This window comes from Xenopus laevis, chromosome 7L (genome assembly GCF_017654675.1).
Source record: "Xenopus laevis strain J_2021 chromosome 7L, Xenopus_laevis_v10.1, whole genome shotgun sequence".
In the NCBI taxonomy this organism is placed as follows: Eukaryota; Metazoa; Chordata; class Amphibia; order Anura; family Pipidae; genus Xenopus; species Xenopus laevis.
This window is the reverse complement of record NC_054383.1, coordinates 118091265-118113384: the sequence shown is the minus strand read 5'-3', so window position 1 is coordinate 118113384 and position 22120 is coordinate 118091265. Positions and strand designations below refer to the sequence as shown.

Here is a 22120-nt window from a genome sequence, read left to right as displayed (position 1 = left end):
AACCCCTTAGGCAGGCCGCGCTACCCCAGACACCAGAAAAGCAGCCCTTTCCACCCCATCACCCAAACCAAGGTTAAACAAATCAAGCCCAACATTTGACAAATGCACTCCATCACGCCTATAATGTCCCGGCACTGCCCGCTCCAAATCTTTGTGCCGTACCACCACCCCACCGGACCTCCGAATAAAAACACTAAGCAACTGGTTAAGCTTCCTTCTGCTCCTTTCCATTGCCGAATGATCTCTGGCCCACCTCCACACCAACCTGGGTATCATTTCCGACCACACAAGAACCACCCCCACAAACAATGACCGAAGCTTGTCGATATCGATTTTCATTTGTCGAACCAAGTCCCTCTGAGACATTATCCCCATATCATTACCGCCCACATGCAGAACCAATACGTGGGGGTGCGGTTCACTCATCGACAAACTTACCACCTTATCAAACACACCGGGCCACAACAATCCAGGGAAGCCAAACCACTTCACTTCAACCAAACGGTCCGGAAAGCCCAGCTGCCGACCCCGCAACCGAACTGCGGCTCTCTTTTCCGCCCAGCGCACAAAAGAATGTCCCAGGATCCAGACTTGTAGACATCCACCTTAATAAATAACAAATTACAACCACACCAATGAACAAACAAACAACACCAACCAAAAAACGCATCAAGCAGATTGTACACCCTCCCGCATGCACCCCCGTTCAAACCAAAGCCGGCCTCACATAGCTCTGGAACCGTTTAGACTCCCACCGGCCAATCCTTTTCACGACTGCATCACTCAAACCGAGCCGTGCGGCCTCCGTGGCTGCCCCGATCCGGAAAGAATGAGAACAATACTCAAGAGGAGGCCTATTTAACTTCCCCAAACCCAACCGGAAAATCCTTATGAATTGGTACCTGGTCAATGGCGTGCCGTCCTCATGAATCAGGAACGTACCCACCAACCCCGGACGGGATGCCAAAAACCGCTGCACGTTCTCCCATGGGCAAATCGACCCCCCATGCAATGCATACAACACCACCTTCCTACCTTTACCCGCTTGATCCGTTTTAGACCGCCTGAGCCATATGTCAACCCTGTCCGTTCCCAGTTCAATGTCCTCCAATTGAAGCCCCCCAGGGACCCTTTTGCTATGGCTCACCAGCTCACCCACTCGAAAGGCTCCAAAAAACGCCAGGGCAAAAGCCGCCCCGAACAGGGTCTCCTCGTAACAGGAAAAACAAATGTCCCCCAAAACCCGCATCAAACTTCCCAGCAACCCTACCGTCACCGGCCTCCGGGAGTCCGGCCTCATCCGCCCTTTCTTCAGCCCCTTCACGGCCTGTCTGATGACAAAACCTTTCGTCAAATCGTCCCCCCCCTGAAGCTTGAACATAAAGGCCAGTGCCGACATGCTCTTCTCAATCTGGGCAACCGACCGTCCCCGTTCCGCCATCCAGAATACCCACCACAGCATAACCTCCTGACCACCCTGCGGGTATTCCGATCTCCCAACCCAAGAGAGTAATTGCTGCCACTCCTCCCAGACCTTACCATATGAGGCCCAAGTTGACTCAGCCACTGAGGATCTCACCAGCCCTCCAATCCGGCCGTCCCGATTTTCCAAAGACCCGCTGGGAAAGGATGGCCCTCCCTGTCTGCTCCTGGTGCCAGGCGTCGAAATCGCTCCCACTGGAATCGAGACAAAGCATCGGCAATCTCATTCCTCACCCCTCCAGATGAACCGCCCGGAAACCCACATTTAATTGCAAGCAGCGCAGCACCAAAATCCTCAAAAGTCGCACAACCTCCAGCGAGGAAGCCGACTGCCTGTTTATGGCCTGCACCACTCCCATATTGTCCGTGGTGAATACCACCCGCCTGTTGGCCAGCACGTCCCCCCAAAGAAATAAAGCGATCACAATCGGGAACATCTCCAAAAAACACAAATTCTTAGTGAAACCCAGCAAAGTCCACTCCTGAGGCCACATTTCAGCACACCAACGTCCGCCTAAGTAAGCGCCAAAACCACCGCCACCCGCCGCATCAGTGAACAGCTGCAATTCAGAATTGGAGACCTCTGCCTCTGGGAAAATCAACTTCCCATTAAACGTGTCCAGAAACCGCCGCCAAATCTCCAAATCCGCCCTCACCTCCTGAGGCAACCGTAGATGGTGATGGGGCCCCTTCGCGCCTGCCAACAGCAGGCCCAGGCGCCGGCAGAAAACTCTGCCCATCACAATCACTCGACAGGCAAAGTTGAGCCTGCCCAGCAAGGACTGCACCTCCCGCACCGTCGCCTTGCGCTTCTGTGCTAAACGGCTCACCCAGTCCTTCAAATCATTCAACTTATCCAGAGGCAGCCGACATTCGCCCGCCACCGTGTCGATCTCCAAACCTAGGAAACAAAGGCAGGTCACCGGTCCCACCGTTTTCTCGGGCGCTAATGGCACCCCAAAATCCCCCGCCACCTCCTGAAGAGTCTCCAAAATATGGAAACACTCGTCAGAAGAGGCCGGTCCGACACACAGGAAATCGTCCAAATAGTGCACCAAGCCCGCGGAATTCGCCCGGCGCCGCACCACCCACTCCAAGAACGAACTAAATTTCTCAAAATACGCGCACGAAATCGAGCAACCCATAGGCAGGCATAGATCAACGTAAAAACAACCCTCAAACGCACATCCCAGCAAGTGATGGCAATCAGGGTGAATGGGCAACAATCGAAACGCCGATTCTATATCCGCCTTCGCCAACCACGCCCCCGACCCCGCCTTCTTGACCACCGTCACAGCCTGGTCAAAGGACGTGTACGAAACCGAGCAAAGATCCGGGTCAATATCATCATTTACCGACATGCCTTTAGGGTACGATAAATGATGAATCAATCGGAACTTCCCCGGATCCTTTTTCGGAACCACCCCCAAGGGCGACACTCTCAGGTCCGCCAAAGGGGAGGCTGCAAAAGGGCCGGCCATCCGGCCGAGCTCAACCTCCTTACGTAATTTTTGACGCACCACCTCCAAATTCCCTGCCACCGATTTGAGATTCCCGTGGACCTCCCCTTGTGCCCTAGGTTGAAACGGAATCCGAAACCCCTCACTGAACCCCACCCTAAGTAACTCCGCATCCCCTTTCCTACCGTACCGATCTAACCACGGGCGCATCGCGGCGAGGTTCACCGGTGTCCTCCCCTTTGCTAGTCTCCCCAGGCTTGGATCCCGTTCTCCCTTTCTTGAAACATTTGGCGTAAGGGTGTACACCCCCACAGCCTGTGCATTCGTGCTTAAATTTACACGATCCCCCCCACTTGCACTGTCCCTCGTTAAACTGCCAACAGAAGCCAGGCTTGAATCCCGCCGGCGAGGCCCCCGACTGCGTCCCCCCGGCGCTTCTCTGAAAGGGGTAAGCCTTTTGCGCGGTCATCAACCGCAACCAAAGAGGCATATCCAGTTGGTCCCATCCCATCCCCGGGTTGGCCGCTAACTTCTGACGGAACTGCTCATCATACCGCCACCACGCCAAACCGCCATAAACCCGGTAAGCCTCCCAGATTCCGTCCACGTAACTAAACAGGGATGAGCATCGATCCGAATGCTTTTCCCCAATGATACTGGCCAAAATGCAAAAGGCCCGGAGCCAGTTCCCGAAAACCTTCGGAATCTTCCTATATCTCTTGCTCCTCTCCTCCTCCTCCTTTTTCCCATCTTTTTTATCATCATCCTTCAGCTCAACCGCCTCCTCCAGGGGAAGAAGGGAGAAAATCTCCACAAACTCCCCTTCCAGATCTTCTCCTTCACCTCCTTTTTCACATGCGCCCCTAAAGGACCCGTAAAGGAAACGTAAGCTCCCTGCCGGGCCGCCTCCGGCACAGTCCCTGGTGAGGGCAGGTCGCCCCCCACCGTCTCCTTCGGAAGCCCGACGCCCTCCTTGTCCGACACCACCGCCGCCGCGCCCGTCGCCCCCGCGCCGATCGCAGTAGTGGAGGGCCCTGCCAGTGGCTCCTGAGCCCCCACAGGCGCCCACACCCTGGAAACCCCCGCCTGGGGCGTCCCCGACTCCCACCTAGCTAAGAGATCCTTCAACCCCAACAATAAACCCTGCGTGGCGCTAACACCCGGGGCACCACCGGAGCACTAACCACCTGGCCCAATCCCGGGAGCACCCTGCTGGGCCGTCTGTCCACTCGCACCGACCTCCCTCGACTCACGCTCCCGTGCAGGTCCGTACAAATGACTCCTGGACCGCGACTCCCGAGCCGAATGCCTTCCATCGTGACCGCCGGCACGCCGATCTGAAGACCTAGGAGGAGAAAAGCGACAGGGAGACATAGCACGCATATTCCGGGGAGAAAGCCCGGCCCTCTCAAACTCCCGCCTATGCCCCCACCGTCGCCCCGCCAGCATCCCTGCTCCTGCAATCCCTCGACCTGCTGCGCACCCGACTCCTGGATCTGGGGCGCCCACCCAGTCCGCTCCTCGACTCCCTCCACCGCTCACCCGACCCCTCGCGGCCGAAGGATGCACTCCTCCACGATCCCTGCACCGAAGCAGACCTGCTCCTACCCCGGTCCCCTCCAGCAGGGGGACTCCCGCCAAGGTCCCCCCCGACAGACCGCTCTCTCCCGCCAACCGCCTCCACCTGGGACCCAGCAGCTCCAGCCACCTCCCCATCCGAATCCAGCCGCCGCACAGGTGCCGTGGCTGCTGCACCCGCCTGAGCCACATCCCCCCCTGCAGGGGCCCCAGCATCCACCTGTTCACCGCCACCAACCTCTCCCAACGAGGTGCCAACAGGGGCCAGCTGCGCCAGCCTGCGCACCCTGTCCCCCTGCCGAGAAGCCGCCCCTGCCTGGCTCCCGCCCCGAGCCCCGCCCCCAGTGCCTGCCGCAGCCATCCCTGAGGCACCGGAGGGCAGAGCCACAGATGCCGCCCGAACACCGTCCCGGCGTCCTGAGGCCGCCACAACCCCGCGGCTCCCGCGCCGGCTCCCAGCCCCACCCCCGGAGCCTGCCGCTGCCAGTCCAGAGGCACCGGAGGCCGGAGCCACAGACGCAACCCGACTCCCAAGGCGCACGGACGTGCGCCTCCCTCTGCCACTCCGCACCGCCCCTGCCTGGGGCCCAGACACACTGCTCCCCACTTGCCTGGAAGCGCTCACAGGAGCACGCTGCCCCGATCCACTCCCAGCCGACCTCAGACCCGACGGCCCTGCAACTGGGGAGGTGCTCCGACGTCGCCGCCCCGACATCCCCTCCGGACTAAGGCGATCGGGCGCACGGGCCCGGCGCTGCGGCCTCTGCCTCTCAGCCGCCTCTTCCACCACCGGAGCTGCCGTGCCCTGCGACGGCCCCAGGAGGGACAGCAACTCCCTGCGAATCCGCTCACCGTCGTGGCCCGCCAGCGCCAACCTGAGGCCCTCCAGCACCATGGATCCCGTGTCCTGCGCCATGACGTTGTACTGCTGTGCCATCTACAGGTAATGAGATCCCCCGCGCTTTCAGCCCTTATTTAAAGGTTAAGCCCTGCCCCCCTTTTCCATTGCCTTTCCATACTACAACTCCCACAATACCTCTCACCACTACCCCTTAATTTCCTCTACTCTCCCCTTAGTCATGTGCCCCTTCCGCTCCACCTGTCCCAGGCTCGCTATTTGGGCTTCTGGATTTTTGACTCCTGCCTGATTACTGACTTTGATTCCTGCCGCCTGCCTTGACCCTTTTGCCTGATCTTCGACTATGTGTTTGCCTAATCCTTGCCGCTACATTGTTTATGGACTTTTACCATTTTACTCACTAACTCCTTGTTGGTTCCGCAGCAGAAAGCCCGGGGCCCCAAAAGGGTGTCGGTGAACACCGAATCCACAGGGGTGCCCTGTGCATCTGATTTTTTATTGGCCTGGCCGGTAAAAATGATGGTTGATCCCAATGTTATTAATAGGGAAAAAAGATAAATATATAGGAAGGCCGGTATTTTTTTACAGAAAAGGTTGCAACCCTAGCATCCGAGTGTACCCACGACTACTAAGGTTCCCAACAGACGAGTACGTTACAATAGTGCTGCTCCAGCAGAATTCTGCACTGAAATCTGTTTCTCAAAAAAGCAAACAGCGCTCTCATAAACTTCAGTCACTCTTAACTGCTGTACTACAAGTTGGAGTCAAATCACCCCCCCCCCAGCAGTTTAACAACAGAACAATGGGAAATTAACCAGATTACAGCTCCCTAACACACAATATCAGCTCCCTGGTAGATCTAAGAACAGCACTCAATAGTAAAATCCAGGTCCCACTGCGACACATTCAGTTACATTGAGTAGGAGACACAACAGCCTGCCAGAAAGCAGTTCCATCCTAAAGTGCTGGCTCTTTCTGAAAGCACATGGCGTCTACACACTAATATTATAAAAACAATTCAGGAATGAAATTTTATATTGTAGAGTGAATTATTTGCAGTGTAAACTGTGTCATTTAGAAATAAAAACATCATCGTCAAAATCATGACAGAATCCCTTTAAGGTTCCGAAAATCAATTTTAATGTTCCTATAAGTGTACAGAGAAATGACTTGCTCTCTAAAAGATCTTTTCTTATGCCTCCCATATCTGTAACTCTTGCCAGCACTTCATACAGTATCTCTGTTCTGTTAGAAGGGCAACTTGGCTTCCGTGATGGGTTCATGTCACACCTGCCACAGTCTGGCTTTGTAGCCGAGGTCATCTTGCCCTTGTATCCTCCCGACAGCCAGAATTTGTGTGCCTTCTATAACCAAAGAATGCAGTTAAAACAGTTAAAAAGCACATGTTTCCACTGATTTTTGTTTCCCTTGGGTGTAAGCAAGACAAAACATTACAGAGAATCGCTGCCTCCCTAGATGTGCTCCAAGAGCAATGGGGCCGGCCAAGGTCACAAGTATCTGCACTTACTGCCATATTTTGGTTACTGAGAATGAGTTGAAGGGATGCGAACAAAATGTATTTATACAATATTACTCATAGTTTCCAGGCATGATACTTTGAGGAAAATGTTTACGTTACTTTGAAAAATGTGATAGCCGCTTTGTGCGTGTTTGTTTATGTTGGTTTTCCTGGTAGCCAATTTCCCTGCTTCCTGTCTTGCTTTATGGCAGTAGTCCTGCCTTGTCTAATAGCAATAATGATTTATTTACATACATACATACATACTCAAGATCAGAGCAAGTGTCTTAGAAAACAAAGGGCAGGATCAGTTTGTCTGATATATATTTTTTAAAGCTAACCTGATTGGCCCGTGTGTGACCAGCAACATGGTGGAGGCCACCGCTTAAATTGGTTAATTTATAAAGTGATCTAGTGGTTGTCTATCTTTCTGGAATCTAAACTCTCTGTAGCAATTACGTTATTGCTCTCCTTAACCAAAAAACTTTCTGCACTATTGACTGTAAAGGTGGCCATAGACGAGCAGATTTACCTTCACATCAGACGAACAATCGTTCAGATCAAATAAAGTAGTAAAATAAAGCAGATGTTCTGCCCTGACAGCAATTGTAAGAAAGTCTATGTCCGACAAAAGCTGGTGACAAGTCTTCCACTGATATCGTCAGATCGGCAATACATGCAGAGATATTATCGGCAGCCAACAGAAGTTTTCTAACCTGTCTGATCGTCTGAACGACCAATCGACATGGCACAAAAATTGTTGGGGCACGAAAAATATCGGGACACTCCTCGCACGACCCGAAAATCATGCGAATACAATCAAATCTTTGCGTTTATGGCCAGCTTAAGACTTATGGCTCAGTATCACTCTGTAACTTCGCTTTCTGATCTGCAAATGCCAGGTCAAAAAAGTCACTTTGTGATAATATATTAGAGTGTAAGCTCTGGAGTTCAGAAGATCATCCTGCCTAAGTCCAACACTGCATGTGTTAGTGTTGGTCTTGACACAGAAGGCAAATATCTGTAGCACAGCAGTGCTGTATTGGATTTGTCATAATGTCTTTGCCATGAACTTATCACTTAGGAGAGCAGAAATTCTCCATGTCTGTTTAGAATCTCACGCCTGCATGCTTTTAAAAGTGATTGCTTCATGTATATTGTCCATCTATCTATCTATCTATCCATCCATCCATCCATCCATCCATCTCTGTTTTGATTTGTACCCCTTATGGCAAGCCTCTAAAAGTATTGCTCCATTGTGACTCTCCAATCCTTTCTATCTGTCATTTGGTTCATGTATAGAAAGACGCAGTAATCTTTCCTCTATTGTGTCCTCACTGCCAGGAGAAGATTTACTTTTCTATCTACAAAACCCGTTTGTGATTGGTACAAGTTGTACTTCTCCTACAAGCTGTTTTATCAGCCAGCGTGTTGGATGATCAAAGGTTTGGTGTCTGTATCTTTGGCTTTGAAGTAGGTGTTTGCCTCATCATTTATCAACAACCTGGTTGTAAACAGAAGTGTGCAACTCGGCTCCGATTTGTATCTGCCTTTTTCTCAGGGGTGATGGAATAGTGTTGTGAATCAGCTTTGTGTGTTAAAATCCTTTATATTGATCTCGTATATATAGGTTATGTTGATTACTGTTCTTATTGAAGGCAGAAAGTCACTGGGTTAAAGTTGAGCAAGGAGAACCCACCCTTAACAGCCTCGCACCAACTGTTGGTCCTGACCCGTAACTTAAGAACCATATATCCTTCTGGCATTGAACAAACAAGGGCCTTAGCAATCATTTGTAGCATTGTTTCAAGTTGCAGAACTATACTATCCTTTTAAATCTATTTTTTGTCATTAAACATCTTCGTTTCAAAGTCTTCACCCAGCGCCGTCCCACAACCTCATTAAATATGAGTTAAAATTTAACATTACAACTGCAGCAGTTAGTTGATTCTCATTTGTAAATAAACTGCTGAGTGTACAACAATCTTATCACTTGCAGATAAGGTGGCCAAGAACTTCCAAGTTGTGACAAAACTCCCACAAATTGGCTTTAAAAAAAAGTCCATGGGAAAGGCAGAGTTTAAAGGGTAAATATTGTCACCTTGTTAAAAAATAAAATAAATAAAAAAACAGCCTTAAATAGCTCTTGGTGTACTTTGTAGCTCTACGTGTTTTTTTATTAAAGGGAAAGTTTGCCTATATATATATATATATATATATATATATATATATAGATATATAGATATATAGATATATAGATATATATAGATAGACATATAGATATATATATATATGAGGAAGTTCACAGTGTTGGCCAAAACGCTAGAATTTCAATTAAAATACTTTTGTTACTAAGACCTGTGAGTGCGATATTGCAGTATTCTTTGTTAAACTTTATATATATTTATGCAACCCCCTTATTCTTATTTCATATTGCGTATTGTACTTTTCAGTCCCTCTGCTATTCATCTTCCATTTCAAATCTCCTCCCTGGTTGCTAGGGTAATAAACCCCAAGCAGTCAGTTATTAGCTTTCATTGCAAGTCTTTGAACTACAGAACAAAAATAATTCATAATAAAAAAAAAATTAAGACCACTTGCAATTAGAATTTCATATCATACTAAATGGTGGTGCTAATAAAACTGACCATAGCTTATGTGAATGCAATAGGGACTTTAGATTGTAAGCTCTACTGGGCAGGGACTGATGTGAATCTCTTATTAATCTCTGTAAAAGTGAAAGCTAACTTACCTACTTATAACTAGAGTATACGTTTCCATTTAATAATCATTTGTATTTACTCTTGAAAAAGCTGGACTAATTATAACTACAAATAATATGATTTTTTATCTTTAAATGGGTTAAGTAAGTGTTTAGACATACAGACGACTGTCTCCATAAAAGCATGAAGCCAGCAGAAAGCTGATAATTCAACCAGTGCCAGGGGAAAATCACAGATAAAGGGCTCCCTGAAAATGATTTTAGCTTATTAAGTAAATTAGGCCTAAGTTAATGCTTTCCCTTCAATGTTACATTGCTTGCAGCTGGAAAATGTAGCCTTCCGTATTTTATGATGCTTTCGTTTAATTCTCATGCTATTTGAGTTATTTAATCAGAAGTTGATGGATTTTTTCCCCCTTTTTCTCCTCACTCCGCAGGGTTTTCTGAGTCGTCCTCTTTAGGTAGAGGCTTGGAGGAGCCTCTCCTTACCCTCCGGCACACAACACCAGCTATGGACCCAAACGGGTGGAGTGAGGCCGGGAGCCCGGCGGAGAGCACCGGCGACTTGGGAGATTCCATGGAGAAGAGTTTGGACAACGACGCAGAAGGCGTGTGGAGTCCTGACATAGAGCAGAGCTTTCAGGAAGCCTTGGCTATTTACCCACCATGTGGACGGCGCAAAATTATATTATCAGATGAAGGCAAAATGTATGGTAAGTTGTGCCAAATGTAGTATAATGTATAATTTTCTATAATTTTCTTTAAGGGTAATGGCATATGAGAATATTGGAGTCTTCTGTTGATCGCAGCATTCTGTAACATGGTGGACCAGGGACAAAGTTCCCAAATTGCTCCTCCATTTGAGTAGAGGGGTGTTCGTCTTTTGACCCTTTGGCTTTGTGGCCTGGGCTGTCTATTATATAAAATCACTACTAAATCTCACTGGAATGCAGGAATATGGTTTTGATTAAAATTATACTTGTCACTCGAGATCAAACAATTATTCTCATGTAGCAAAACTAATTTCCCCCCTCCCGCCTAGAGCTTGCAATCTTATTCCTTGTGCCTGAGGATCTAATAGAAAGTGACTTAGTCAAGCGATAAACCCCAGGCCTCCTTTTTTTCAGAGCTCAGAGGTGCAGACTCGTAACTTATTTACTGTGCCGCCAACTGGTGTTTATATAGATGCAACCAAATGAGAAATATATTTTGATTTCCTCCTTGGAGTGGCTGCCTTTTCTTCTTCGACAATAGGTTTAACATAACCTTATTATGCGAGTACAAAAAGTAGTAAGGAAAAACAGGAGATTGCTAAAAACCTACACTTAGAACATATAGTATGCAAGATGCATTGTGTTGTATTTTGTATAGAACATTCCCTTAAATAATTATGTCCCAGACCTCGTGAACCAGAGTATTTCCCTTCATGAGGAAGCTACTATTCAGATGCAAGGCTTTTTAATAGACATTGCCAGAGGGTGGTCTGGGGCTCAACATCTTATTTGAGGAGACACATTATGGTCTCGAGGGGAATGTTTTTATGGAGTGTTGTCAGGCAGTAAAGCCCAGAAGTACGTGATTTCATGTCTTGCCACAGCGGGGCTTTAGTTAATGGCTCACAAGATGAGGTTGTTTATGATAGGACGGATGGTTTGTAAGAGACATCTCTACTCTGTGACGAGACCATCTTTCCCAATTTGTAACTGAAAAGGAACACCAATAATAATAATAATAATAATAATAATAATAATAATAATTATTATTATTATAATGCCTTTATTGTGGTACAGCCTGTTTTGTAACAGCAATGATCATCCATAGTGAGTGAGATGGCACATGGGGCCCTTTTAGCCATTTCAAGAACACAAGAAATCCCCATCTCCTAAATTGACTTGAATTTAAAAAAATGCCTTGGTCGCATTGAGTACTTGTGCTTTTAGGCTTTCCAATTCAAGTCGATAGAGGTGGCAAGAGGAGTAATTAGGCAATTTTCAACCGGCTTTGTGCCATAATTATAACTCATAATTAGGCACAACTAGGACATTGGGAAACATTATAGAGCAGATTTATCAAAATGTGAGATTTATCAAAAACTTATCCACTTTCTATTCATTCCTATTGGATTTTTAGAAGCATACTTATCAATGGGTTAAAGTTAGGGTGGCCATACATGGGCAAATTAAAGCTGCCGATATCGGTCCTTTAGACCAATTCGGCATTTTATCTGCCTGTGTATGGGGTGTTCCTTCAGGTCTCCCCGATTGATATCTGGCCAAAAAATCAGGCAGATATCGATCGGGTAGGTTTGATTTTTCTTGGTGATCGAGGACCTCATCGGCTAGTTGCTGCGGTCCTTGTCCCGTCTGCGCCCTTTTCCTTCGTGGTAATCTGATTGTTTGGCTCTAGGGCCGTACGATCGGATTAAACCCGATATCACCCTGCTGTTTTTGGGCATATTGGGTTAAGATCCGCTCGTTTGGCGACCTTGCCAAGCGAGCGGATCTTATTGTGTATGGCCACCTTTAGAGTTCGCCATTTGATGGTCAAGCCAGACCAAAAAGTTAGGCTGTCTTAAAGTGATACTGACACTAAAAAATGAATTTTAGCATATGAATGTACATTAAATGTTACCTATAGGTCATGTTGATCATTTTTAGCTGAGAGGTCTGTTTTTGTATATAATTGTTAGTTGAAGTTCCTAAGCCTGACTCTCTGACACTCTGACTTTGCCAACCTGACTGTCCCATCTCAGCCTGTTAGTTACAGTTTCTAATGCTAACGGACTCCTGCTGCACAAATATGGCAGCCCCCTCATACAGGAACATGGGGGATCAGACAGGTAATGTAAAAGCATCATGCAAATACTTTATGCAAAGTTAGAAGTAGCTTGCAAAGCCAATATTATAATAGATGTAAAAAAAAGTTTAATTTCAGGTGTCAGTATCTCTTTAAGAGATCTTCTTGTGACCCAGATGAATGGATCGCTAAGGATTCATATAAGCTAAAGAGGTATAGCATAAATCACTCCCAAGTTGAACAAGCCCTTGACTTAATAGCTATATTGTGTTGAATGGTAATATATGTAATTGATGGGGCCCGGAACAACTCACAGCACCCACTGATGCCTAATGTGGATGGTTTCCATCTTGCCCCCACTGTCTCCATCTTGCTGTACTATACCGGAGCTCCCTTCCAGTGCTTTAATGTCAATATTTGAGGGTGTTAGGGTAGTCATCCCTTTATACACTCATCTAAAAACATGTACCGTCGTGTATTTACTGCCCCTTTGTAAAGATTGTTTTTGTGTGAGCTAAACTGTTCATATCAGTAACCAACGACGTGTTTTCCCATAGTGCAAGGTTTTTGGTAGAGCGATGTAGAGCTTTCCTGTGATTAACTATTATACTGGGAGATTTGCAATACAATGAAGTGCTTTGTTTCAGAAGCTGCTTGGTTCCTGGTAATTTGGAAAAGAAAAAGAAAGTGACCCAGCTCAATATATGGATTTTGTCAGGACTCCAAGTCCAGAGCGTAAAATGGTACTTAGGTGCAGGATTTCTGTTTAACGTATTTAACTCCATAGCAGTGACCTTAACCTCTGGCTTTCTAGCTGATACTGAACTACAACTCCCAGAATTCCAGTGGCAGCTCTTTGGTGTCATTGGAATGTTGGGAGTTGAAGTTTAGCAGCAGCTGGACCCCCCCCATCTCTTTCTGGTGTCAGCTATAGCCATGTATAGGGTTGCCACCTTAAAGTTACCGGCCTTCCTATATTTTTGTGGTTTTTCTCTATAAATAACATTGGCATCAAGCAACATTTTTTACCAGCCAGGTGGCAACCCTAGCCATGTAGCTTCTTCTTGTAGGAAAACAAATAGTAAATGTTAATGATATCTATTACTGTGGTATAGAGTTAACAAAAGGGACATTTTTTCCAGGGTCCAGGGAACCAACTATGAGCCTGTTTGACATTTTCAACTTTTAGCCATGGGAAACCCCCTCATTCTAATCGAGTGGAGAAATTATTTTCTATTTACTACTTTTTACTTCAACTTTCTATTGGAACAAATATTCCTGAGGGAACTCTCTTGCAGGCAGTACTACCCACAAATGTCTCTGGCCCACCAGTACTACTGTATTGCTCTGTGTGTACAAGAGTAGGTTGGCTGTTACTCTCACTCCTGCAGATTTGTTGCTTTCCTTTGACTCAGTAACAGTAATAATAACCTGTCGTGCAGGAAGTAGCCCCCTCCCACTCCATGGCTTCTTTTCCTTTGTTACACCCGGAGGATGTTTGCTCCCCTTTGTGAGTCTAGTGGGTATTTTTCCTTTAAGAGCTCTTCCCCATACCAACTACTAGTACTGCCCCTCCTGTCTGTTTAGTCCCCCTCGCTAACTTTCTATGGATATTATACTGGAAGAGACCATTGCCTGGCTCCCCTGCCTGGCCTGCAATCCTCCCTACACCTGGAGTGGATGTACCAGTTGTTGTTTTTGGTGTCTGGCTGGACCAGCCTTGGAGACAGGGTTGCCAGTTCTTATTTTCAAAATCAGCTACAAAACCAGCTCAAAAGTAGCCAAGAGGCACTTCAAAAGTAGCCCAATATGTGCAGTGAAAAAAGTCTAAAAAATAAACATGCCTTTTTCACAAATTTTTTCATGAAGCAAAATGGGACATATTTGCCCATCACCAGGGGCATAACTACAGGGGGGGGACAGGAGGTATAGGGGCCCATAAAGCCCTAATTCATATACAATTACAATAAATATTGGTAAAACAGGTACAACTGCTAGACATTTTGGTGGCCAGCAGATTTTTGCTCCAAAATTGCCTGAAACTGAGGAAAGTCACCAGAAAATGTGAGAATGCTTAAGAGTGATGGGAGACTGGGGTACAGAGCCCAAAATCTGGTAACACCCATCTTTTACACAAGTCAGTCCCATTGCATGCTGGGTATTATAGTCTAAATTAAACTTGGCAGTAGGCAAATTGTTAAACAAAAACTACATTGCCCAACATGCATTGGGAGATGCAGAAAAAACTTTGGCTAGTTTCCAAAGTACAAACCAGCCAAAGGCCCAAAAAGTAGGCCAAATACTTACCTTGGCTAGTTTGTACTTTCAAAACCCGCCTGGGCTTTAAATTAGTAGCCCAATTTTTGCTGGAAACCCACCAACCTGGCAACCCAGCTTCACCCACTGACCCCCTCGCTAACTTTCTATGCATGTTATACTGGAAGAGACCATTGCCTGACTCCCCTGCCTGGCCTGCAATCCTCCCTACACCTGGTATGGATGTAACCGGTTGCTGTTTATTGGTGTCTGGCTGGACCAGCCTTGGAGAATTGCTTTTGTTGTGTAATACCCTTATAGGTTCTCTCTCCTCCCACCAATCCGCTCCCTCTCCCTCTGCCTTTCTAGGGGGTCTATGATTCCTGTAAATCAAGCACTCTGCAAGGTCACATGGAAAGAAGACACCAGCGGGGGAGGAGGGGGGGAGGGTAGGCAGACTGGGGAAGGAGGGGGAGGGGAGGGTGATACATGAAATCTGATCCAGAACTCTGCCTGGCAGGACAAGCTCCAGTGTGTTTGGAAGGATAAGTGGGGGGAGTAACTCATACCCAGGCCTTAGCTGTTACAAGACAGCTCTATAATAATGAAGGTTTTCTTTCTCTCCCAACTTGCATCATTAACCCTTAATGTGCTGCCATCACTAATCTGCTTAGTTCTCTTCTCATTAGAGAAAAATGCGATGAAACATTTTAACAATGTCTGAAGAATGAAGCGGCCCATACAAGTTTTCTGTCCAATACCAAGTACTGATATTTTACCTTAAGATGGCCATAGATGTAAAGATTTTTAAAAGACCACGATTATCTCGAAACGATTGTACGAATTGACCATCAACTAAAAAGACCAATTTGCCAGGAAAACAAAGGGTGGCGGCCTGCTTGGCCCTGCAAACATAGATAGATTGCACTGGGACCGATAAAGATTTTTTAACCTGGCCGATCAATTTTCCGACAGATGTCGGCCGAACAATCGTAAGATGTACGATCGTTCGAATCCCACTAACTTCACGATAATTTCGAAGGATTGGTCGGACTTCGCTAAAATCGGTCTTTCGGCAAGAGAAAATCTTTGCGTCTATGGGGAGCTTTAGATTGTTCTTTACCCCAGCTTTCTTACTAACATAGTGCAGGGTCCAGGGACCTGCAAGGTTTTTGTTTGTCTCAACGCAATGAACTATACGAGAGACAACAGGGATGTTATAATGGGGTGCAATGGCAGGCCCGGATTTGTGGAAAGGCTACAAAGGCCCAGGCCTAGGGTGGCAGAATTTTAGGGGGCAGCATGCCGCCAAACCACACCTGCATTGGTTCGGAAGCACTGGGGATTCGATTTACTGGAGATTTTAAAATTTCCTGTGTACCAATCCCCATTACTCCTGACCCCAAACTGAAAATTTGTTCATAAAGGAAGGGGAGGGGCAATGAACGGTAGCGGGCCTAGGGGCGCCTGCTATGTAAGGGCAGAGACAGATTCGAGGAGATTAGACGCTTGGCGACAAATCTCCTCTTGTTTGGGGCGACTAATCTCCCTGAACTGCCTTCCCCTGCCTTCCTGCCGGCTAGAATGAAATCAATGGCGGGATGGTACTCGGAGCACTTCGTTTTCCGAAGTTGCCCAAAGTTTCCTCCTCGTGAGCACAAAACAAAAACTGTGGTACTGTGTTAGCCAGTAGCAAAAATAACAAATAAAAAAACAAACAAATACAAAAAGTATTGTAGAAGTGATACCTATATTGGCTAATAATAAAAAAAATACATTGCAAGCTGAATTGCAAGCTCCTTGTGAGGCAACTTCGGGAGACTTTGGAAAACGAAGCGCTCCAAATTCCATCCCGCCAGCAATTTTCATTCTAGCCGGCGGGAAGGCAGTTCGGGAGACTAGTCGCCCCGAAGAAGTGGAGATTAGTCGCCAGGTGACTAATTTCCCTGAAAATGCCCGTGTTTCTCTGTCTTAAATCTGGCCCTGTGCTCTGGCACAGCACAAGGCGGCATTGCTTTTTCACTATATCCTCTGAGTAAAACCCCCTGCTAGTCTTTGATTGCTGGTTGGTAGGGATGGGTGAATTTTTTCGCCTTGTTTTGCCAAAAAAATGACGCCCATAGACTTGTATGCCGTTGTGCGTCAAAATTAAAAGACGCGCATCAAAAAAATTTCACCGCGCGACAAAATTATTTTGACACCCATAGACTTTTATGGACATCGGCGACATTTCGCCGGTGGCAAATTTTTGGCGAAACAGGTCAAATTCGCCCATCCCTACTGGTTGGTACAGGGAGTTGAAGTTGAGTTGAGTGCCATCCCACCATCGATTCTCATTCTAGCCGGTGGGAAGGCAGTTCGGGGAGATTACTCGCCCCAAAGAAGAGGAGATTTGTTCCCGGGCGACTAATCTCCCCAAATCTACGCGTGTCTCTCTGCCCTAAAGCAGCTATTAGAATTGATACAATAGTTACTAATACTCCACAGATGCTGCTGAAAAATGTTTCAACTAAATGTTGCAATATTGTAACAGTTCAGAATCTACACCTGATTTACTGAGCTGCCAGACTCAAAAACCAGAGACAGAAACATTCAACTTTAGACTTAGATTTTGGAAAAACTGTAAAAAATAAAAGATGGAAAGTAACTGAAAAAAAGTTTTTATTTCTGGAGAACAATCTGAAAACAACGGAAGTGAAAAAGTGTTAGGAAGGTGAACAACCCCTATAATGACATTACCTGAAATACTTGACAACAATATAATGCACTTCCTGCATTTACACGTCCGGCTCTGTTGGCAGCCAATGGGTTAAATGTAAGTACAGAGAGTCTGGTTAAAAACAACCCCCTTTAAGTCACAAGTCTGGATTATCCCTTGTGACTGTGGATGGGATCTGTATCTATTACCCATTTGGAGTTCAGTTCATGTCTAAATGCCCTTTAAAACCCACCGAGTGTTGGCTCAGATGCCAGGAATTCCAGCATACTCAGCCCCATTTGCTTAGATTCATAGAAGGGTTTTGGAGTGAGAGGAACATGTGGCTTCCAGATGAGCCCTTTCCTCTGAGACACTCCATGAGGAAGGACGGGAAGATGGATGGTGACAGGAGGCAGAGAAGATCCACACACACAGGGACCCATGTATCTTTGGGGGAGGACGCTCATTGTAATGACCTTGTCATTGATTCCAGAGCTGGAGTTTACATTTAAAAGAACAGGGTGCAAAAAAGAAGTTGCCCTTAGGTTTTTAAATTAGCAGACATATAGTTAATTCTGACTCTCGGCATTGAATTTTAAGTGCTGATACAGTGAAAGCCATTTTTTCGATTTTTACTGTATCGGCACTGGGAGCCACCAGGACCTACAGGGTAGACAATCTGACTGGTTCTTGTTTGCTTTTGATCTGTCATGCAAGCAGCAAATCTCAATCAGTCTTCCAAAGAAGTTACAGAGCTTATGAAGTTTGTATCCGTGCGCTTACCAGGGTCAAGCCAAGTAGTATTGTTGCCCCAAGTCATTAATTGGCGTAATGCCCTGCCAGCCTGCCCTCTGCCATTGAACACCTCAATACCCAACGCTGCTGCCCCACAGCTTCCATGCTTGCTGTTACTCTGGAATTCAGAACTGCCCCACAATGCAATGTGCCCTAGGCAGGTGCCTATCCTTTCTACCCATAATTCCAGCCCTGGTGTTTACACTTTGCAACCAGTTAGATTGTTGCTTTCATTTTCTAGCGTGCGGCCCAATAATGAGATCTGATTGTTGGTTGGTTACTATGTGTAAGTGCACTGGTGCAATTTAGAACCCATGGCTATCCCTCCATCCCTTGCACAAATGCCCATTTAGGAACATCTCAGTGTCTGACTGTTGAACTGAATATTGCGCATTGTAATGCAAGTGGCTTGCCTGTTGCTTCTCAGGTCTGTTCATCAGCTGCTTCTGCTACATGGCTTTTAAGGGCAGAGAAACATGGGAAGATTCGAGGAGATCAAGTTGGCCCGGCGACTAATCGCCTCTTCTTCAGGCGACTAATCTCCCAGAAAAACCTTCCCGCCTGTTAGAGTCTAAATTGCCGGCGCGATGGCACTCCGAAGTCGGCCTAGGTTTCCGAAGTCGCCCTAGGTTTCATCGTGAGGTAACTTCAGGTGACTTCGGTAAACAAAAAGATCCAAGTGCCATCCTGCCGGCAATTTAGATTCTAGCCGACTGGGGGAAGGCCTTTCAGGGAGATTTGTCACTAGGCGACTAAATCTCCCCCCGAATCTTAGCGTGTGCCTTTACCCTAAAAGGCAGAACCACCAGTTCAGAGATTAGAAAGACTGCAATAACACTTTATGGATTTAGAAATAACTTTGAAAATACAGAAAACCTGCAAAGTATGCAGTAATGAACATTTCACCTGAAATCCCATATATAATGATTTGTTTTTGCAGTCCAGTTGTCCCAACTTTTATCAGAGCATTGTTTTTTTGCATGTCTACTAAACTTAAGCCTAGTCACACCCTCACCTCTGTGTGTGTTTCTTTGTTTTGTTTTCATATATCTATTAAAATCCTTCTCCCCCCCCCCCGCCCCTGGTTAAGTCACTGTCACACAACAGCAGAGCCTCAGTGCAAACTCGGCACACCCTAAAACTGGCAGGTGCTGCCTTGGAACTGTTAAGCCTATGAATGCACAAGCGTGACCTTTGAACCCCCAAAGCAGCTGGCATGCCTTTCTGCAGTTTCCTTTTAACACCATGGCATTGCTTTTTGCTTAAATTTCACTCCTTTCCCCCCCCCCACCCAACAGCTCAATCCCACCACCCTCATTTTCTTCCTTCCTTTCTCTGACAACTGTCTTTTGTAAAGGGGCTTTAACTTGAAAATGCAAGTTGCTTATATGTATATGAAAGAGGGTGTTGTTACAGTCATGGATCCTTCCATTCATGGCAATGCTGTGCAGGCCCTACAGCTGTTGTACTACAAAATCCAAACTTCGACTTCAGCCATGCCGAATTGCTGTTTTAGCCTATGACGGACCTCCTAGAACCTATTTGGAGTCAATTGGTGGACTTTGAAAAATCAAAGTTTGTTTTTTAAAATACCTCGAATTCAATCGAATGCGCTGTTACTTCGATTAGTACGATTTGAATTTGAACGTAAATGGTCTATTCACCTGGAAAAAAACCCGTAGATTGGTCTTTTTTTTTTTATTCGAATTTTGAAGTTATGGGAGTTCCCATTACTTTGAAATTCGACCCTTGATAAATTTGCCCCAAAAAGTTAACTCAAAGGTGAACAAACTAATTAAAGGGATGGAATTCATTTGTAAAAATTACCAAGTATTGAGATCTAGGGCCCTAGTGTAGATTGAGTTTAGAATTATACCCTGAGGCATTAGTCTTAGAAGTCTCTCTCCCCAGGATGCCAGTGTCTGTGTTTGGGGCAAATAGTCTCAAAAACAATAAGCCCCCTGTTGACTTTTTATGGCCTTTTGTGGCTTGTGTAAAAGACCTGGATATATCCCAGTGTCAATGTCTTTTTTTAATACATTCTAAAAATGGATCCTCTAGTTGCGCTGGAACATAACGATAATATTAGTTAACTCATAAAAGCTAGCTGCATGGGGGTTAACAAGCTGCCACATTCCTATTGGTGCCCATGTCAATCTGAATTCCTTATGTTCTTTATTTATACAGAGGGTCTTTGTATTGGCGTATTAGACAAGGTCTATCTGTCGTTTAGGGTAAGGCCACACTGGGCGTTTTGGGGAGATTTGGTCGCCTCATTTTAGCCGGCGCAGAGTGAGGGAAGGCGTTTGGGGAGATTGGTCGCCGCAAAGACGAGGCAATTAGTCGCCAGGCGACCAAATCTCCCTAAAACGCCCAGTGTGGCCTTACCCTTATAAATAAAGAACATTAAAAGCATTTATAAACCACACTTTCTTATCTTAGACTGTTACACAAGTATTGAGACATCAAAGAAAAATGACTCTCTCTTGAGTCATTTTAGTAAGGATAAACAGTGCTGAGTAATTTTTAAAGGAATATGGTGATAAAAAAAAATCATACATGTATTTGATCTGTTATCCAGAATGCTGGGGCCTAAGGTTTTCCAGATAACTGATCTTTTCATAATTTGGATCTTCATACCTAAGGGTAGAGACACACGGTCAAATTCGGGGAGATTAGCCCGGCGACAAATCTCTTCATCGGGGCGACTAATCTCCCCAAAGTGCCTCCCGCTGGCTAGAATGTAAATCGCTGGTGGGATGGCAATCGGTGCGCTTCATTTTCCAAAGTCGCCCGAATTTGCCTCATGAGGAAACTTCGGCCACTTCAGAAAGAAGCCGGCAGGAAGGCAGGGGAAGGAAGTTCGGGGAGATCAGTTACCCCGAAGAAGAGGAGATTTGTCGCCGGGCAATTAATCTCCCCGAATCTGACCTTGTGTCTCTGCCCTTAAAGGGGTGGTTCACCTTTAAGTAAACTTTTAATATGTTATAGAATGGCCAGTTCTAAGAAACCTGAGAAACTTTTCAACTGGTCTTCATTATTTACTTCTTTTAATAGTTTTTAAAATGATTTGCCTTTTTCTTATGACTCTTTCCAGCTTTCAAATGGGGGTCACTGACCCCATCTAAAAACAAATGCTCTGTAAAGCTACAAATTTACTGTCATTGCTACTTTTTATTACTATTCAAGCCCTCTCCTATTCATATTCCAGTCTCCTATTTATATCAATGCATGGTTGCTAGGGTAATTTGGGCCCTAGCAACCAGACTGCTGAAATTACAAACTGGAGAGCTGCTGAATAGAAAGCTAAATAACTCAAAAACCACAAATAATAAAAAATGTAAACCAATTGCAAATTGCCTCAGAATATCACTCTCTACATCATACTAAAAGTTAACTCAAAGGTGAACAACCCCTTTAAGTCTATTATTGCTTCCAATAAGGATTAATAGTATCTTAGATTGGTTCAGGTACAAGGTACTGTTTGTACAGAGAACAAATTAGGAAATAGTTTATAAAGATCTGGATTATTTGGATAAAATGGAATCTATGGGCCTTCCCATAATTTGCAACTTTCGGGTTAACGGGTTTCCAGATAACATACCTGTAATTTTTGATCTTAAATAAAATATGTTTGAGCTTCTTTAATTGGAATGTAAAAGGCGAGTAAATCTTAATTGAACGTAATAAACATTGTTTTTTTTTTCTTCCTGCACCCAGTTCATAAGATGTTATACTTAGGAGAGGCTAAATGTCTATGGCAGGTGAGGAGTTAAGCGTACATGACAAACAGTTACACGGGAAGATATGAATCACCCGTATGATTTGTAAAGGAGGTGGTTTCCTTGTTAAACTTGATGTGTGCATGTGAAAACACGCCCGGATAACAGTTGCGCCGCTGTGATTTTTGGATATTTCAGTCCTGCTGGATTTATACAGTAGTGGCAGTAAAAAA

General features: G+C 45.9%; 1 protein-coding gene across 5 annotated transcripts in view; it reads left to right on the top strand.

Annotated features, from left to right (window-relative positions):
• The window catches only part of tead4.L (TEA domain transcription factor 4 L homeolog), a 79163-nt gene that overhangs the window by 31479 nt on the left and 25564 nt on the right, over positions 1-22120 (top strand). For all 5 annotated transcript variants that reach the window (XM_018226362.2, XM_018226360.2, XM_018226361.2 and 2 more), the window contains one exon: positions 10058-10333. In XM_018226362.2, the coding sequence (XP_018081851.1) occupies positions 10132-10333 (202 nt within the window). In that variant the 5' untranslated portion in view covers positions 10058-10131. The remainder of the gene's footprint in view (positions 1-10057; positions 10334-22120) is intronic.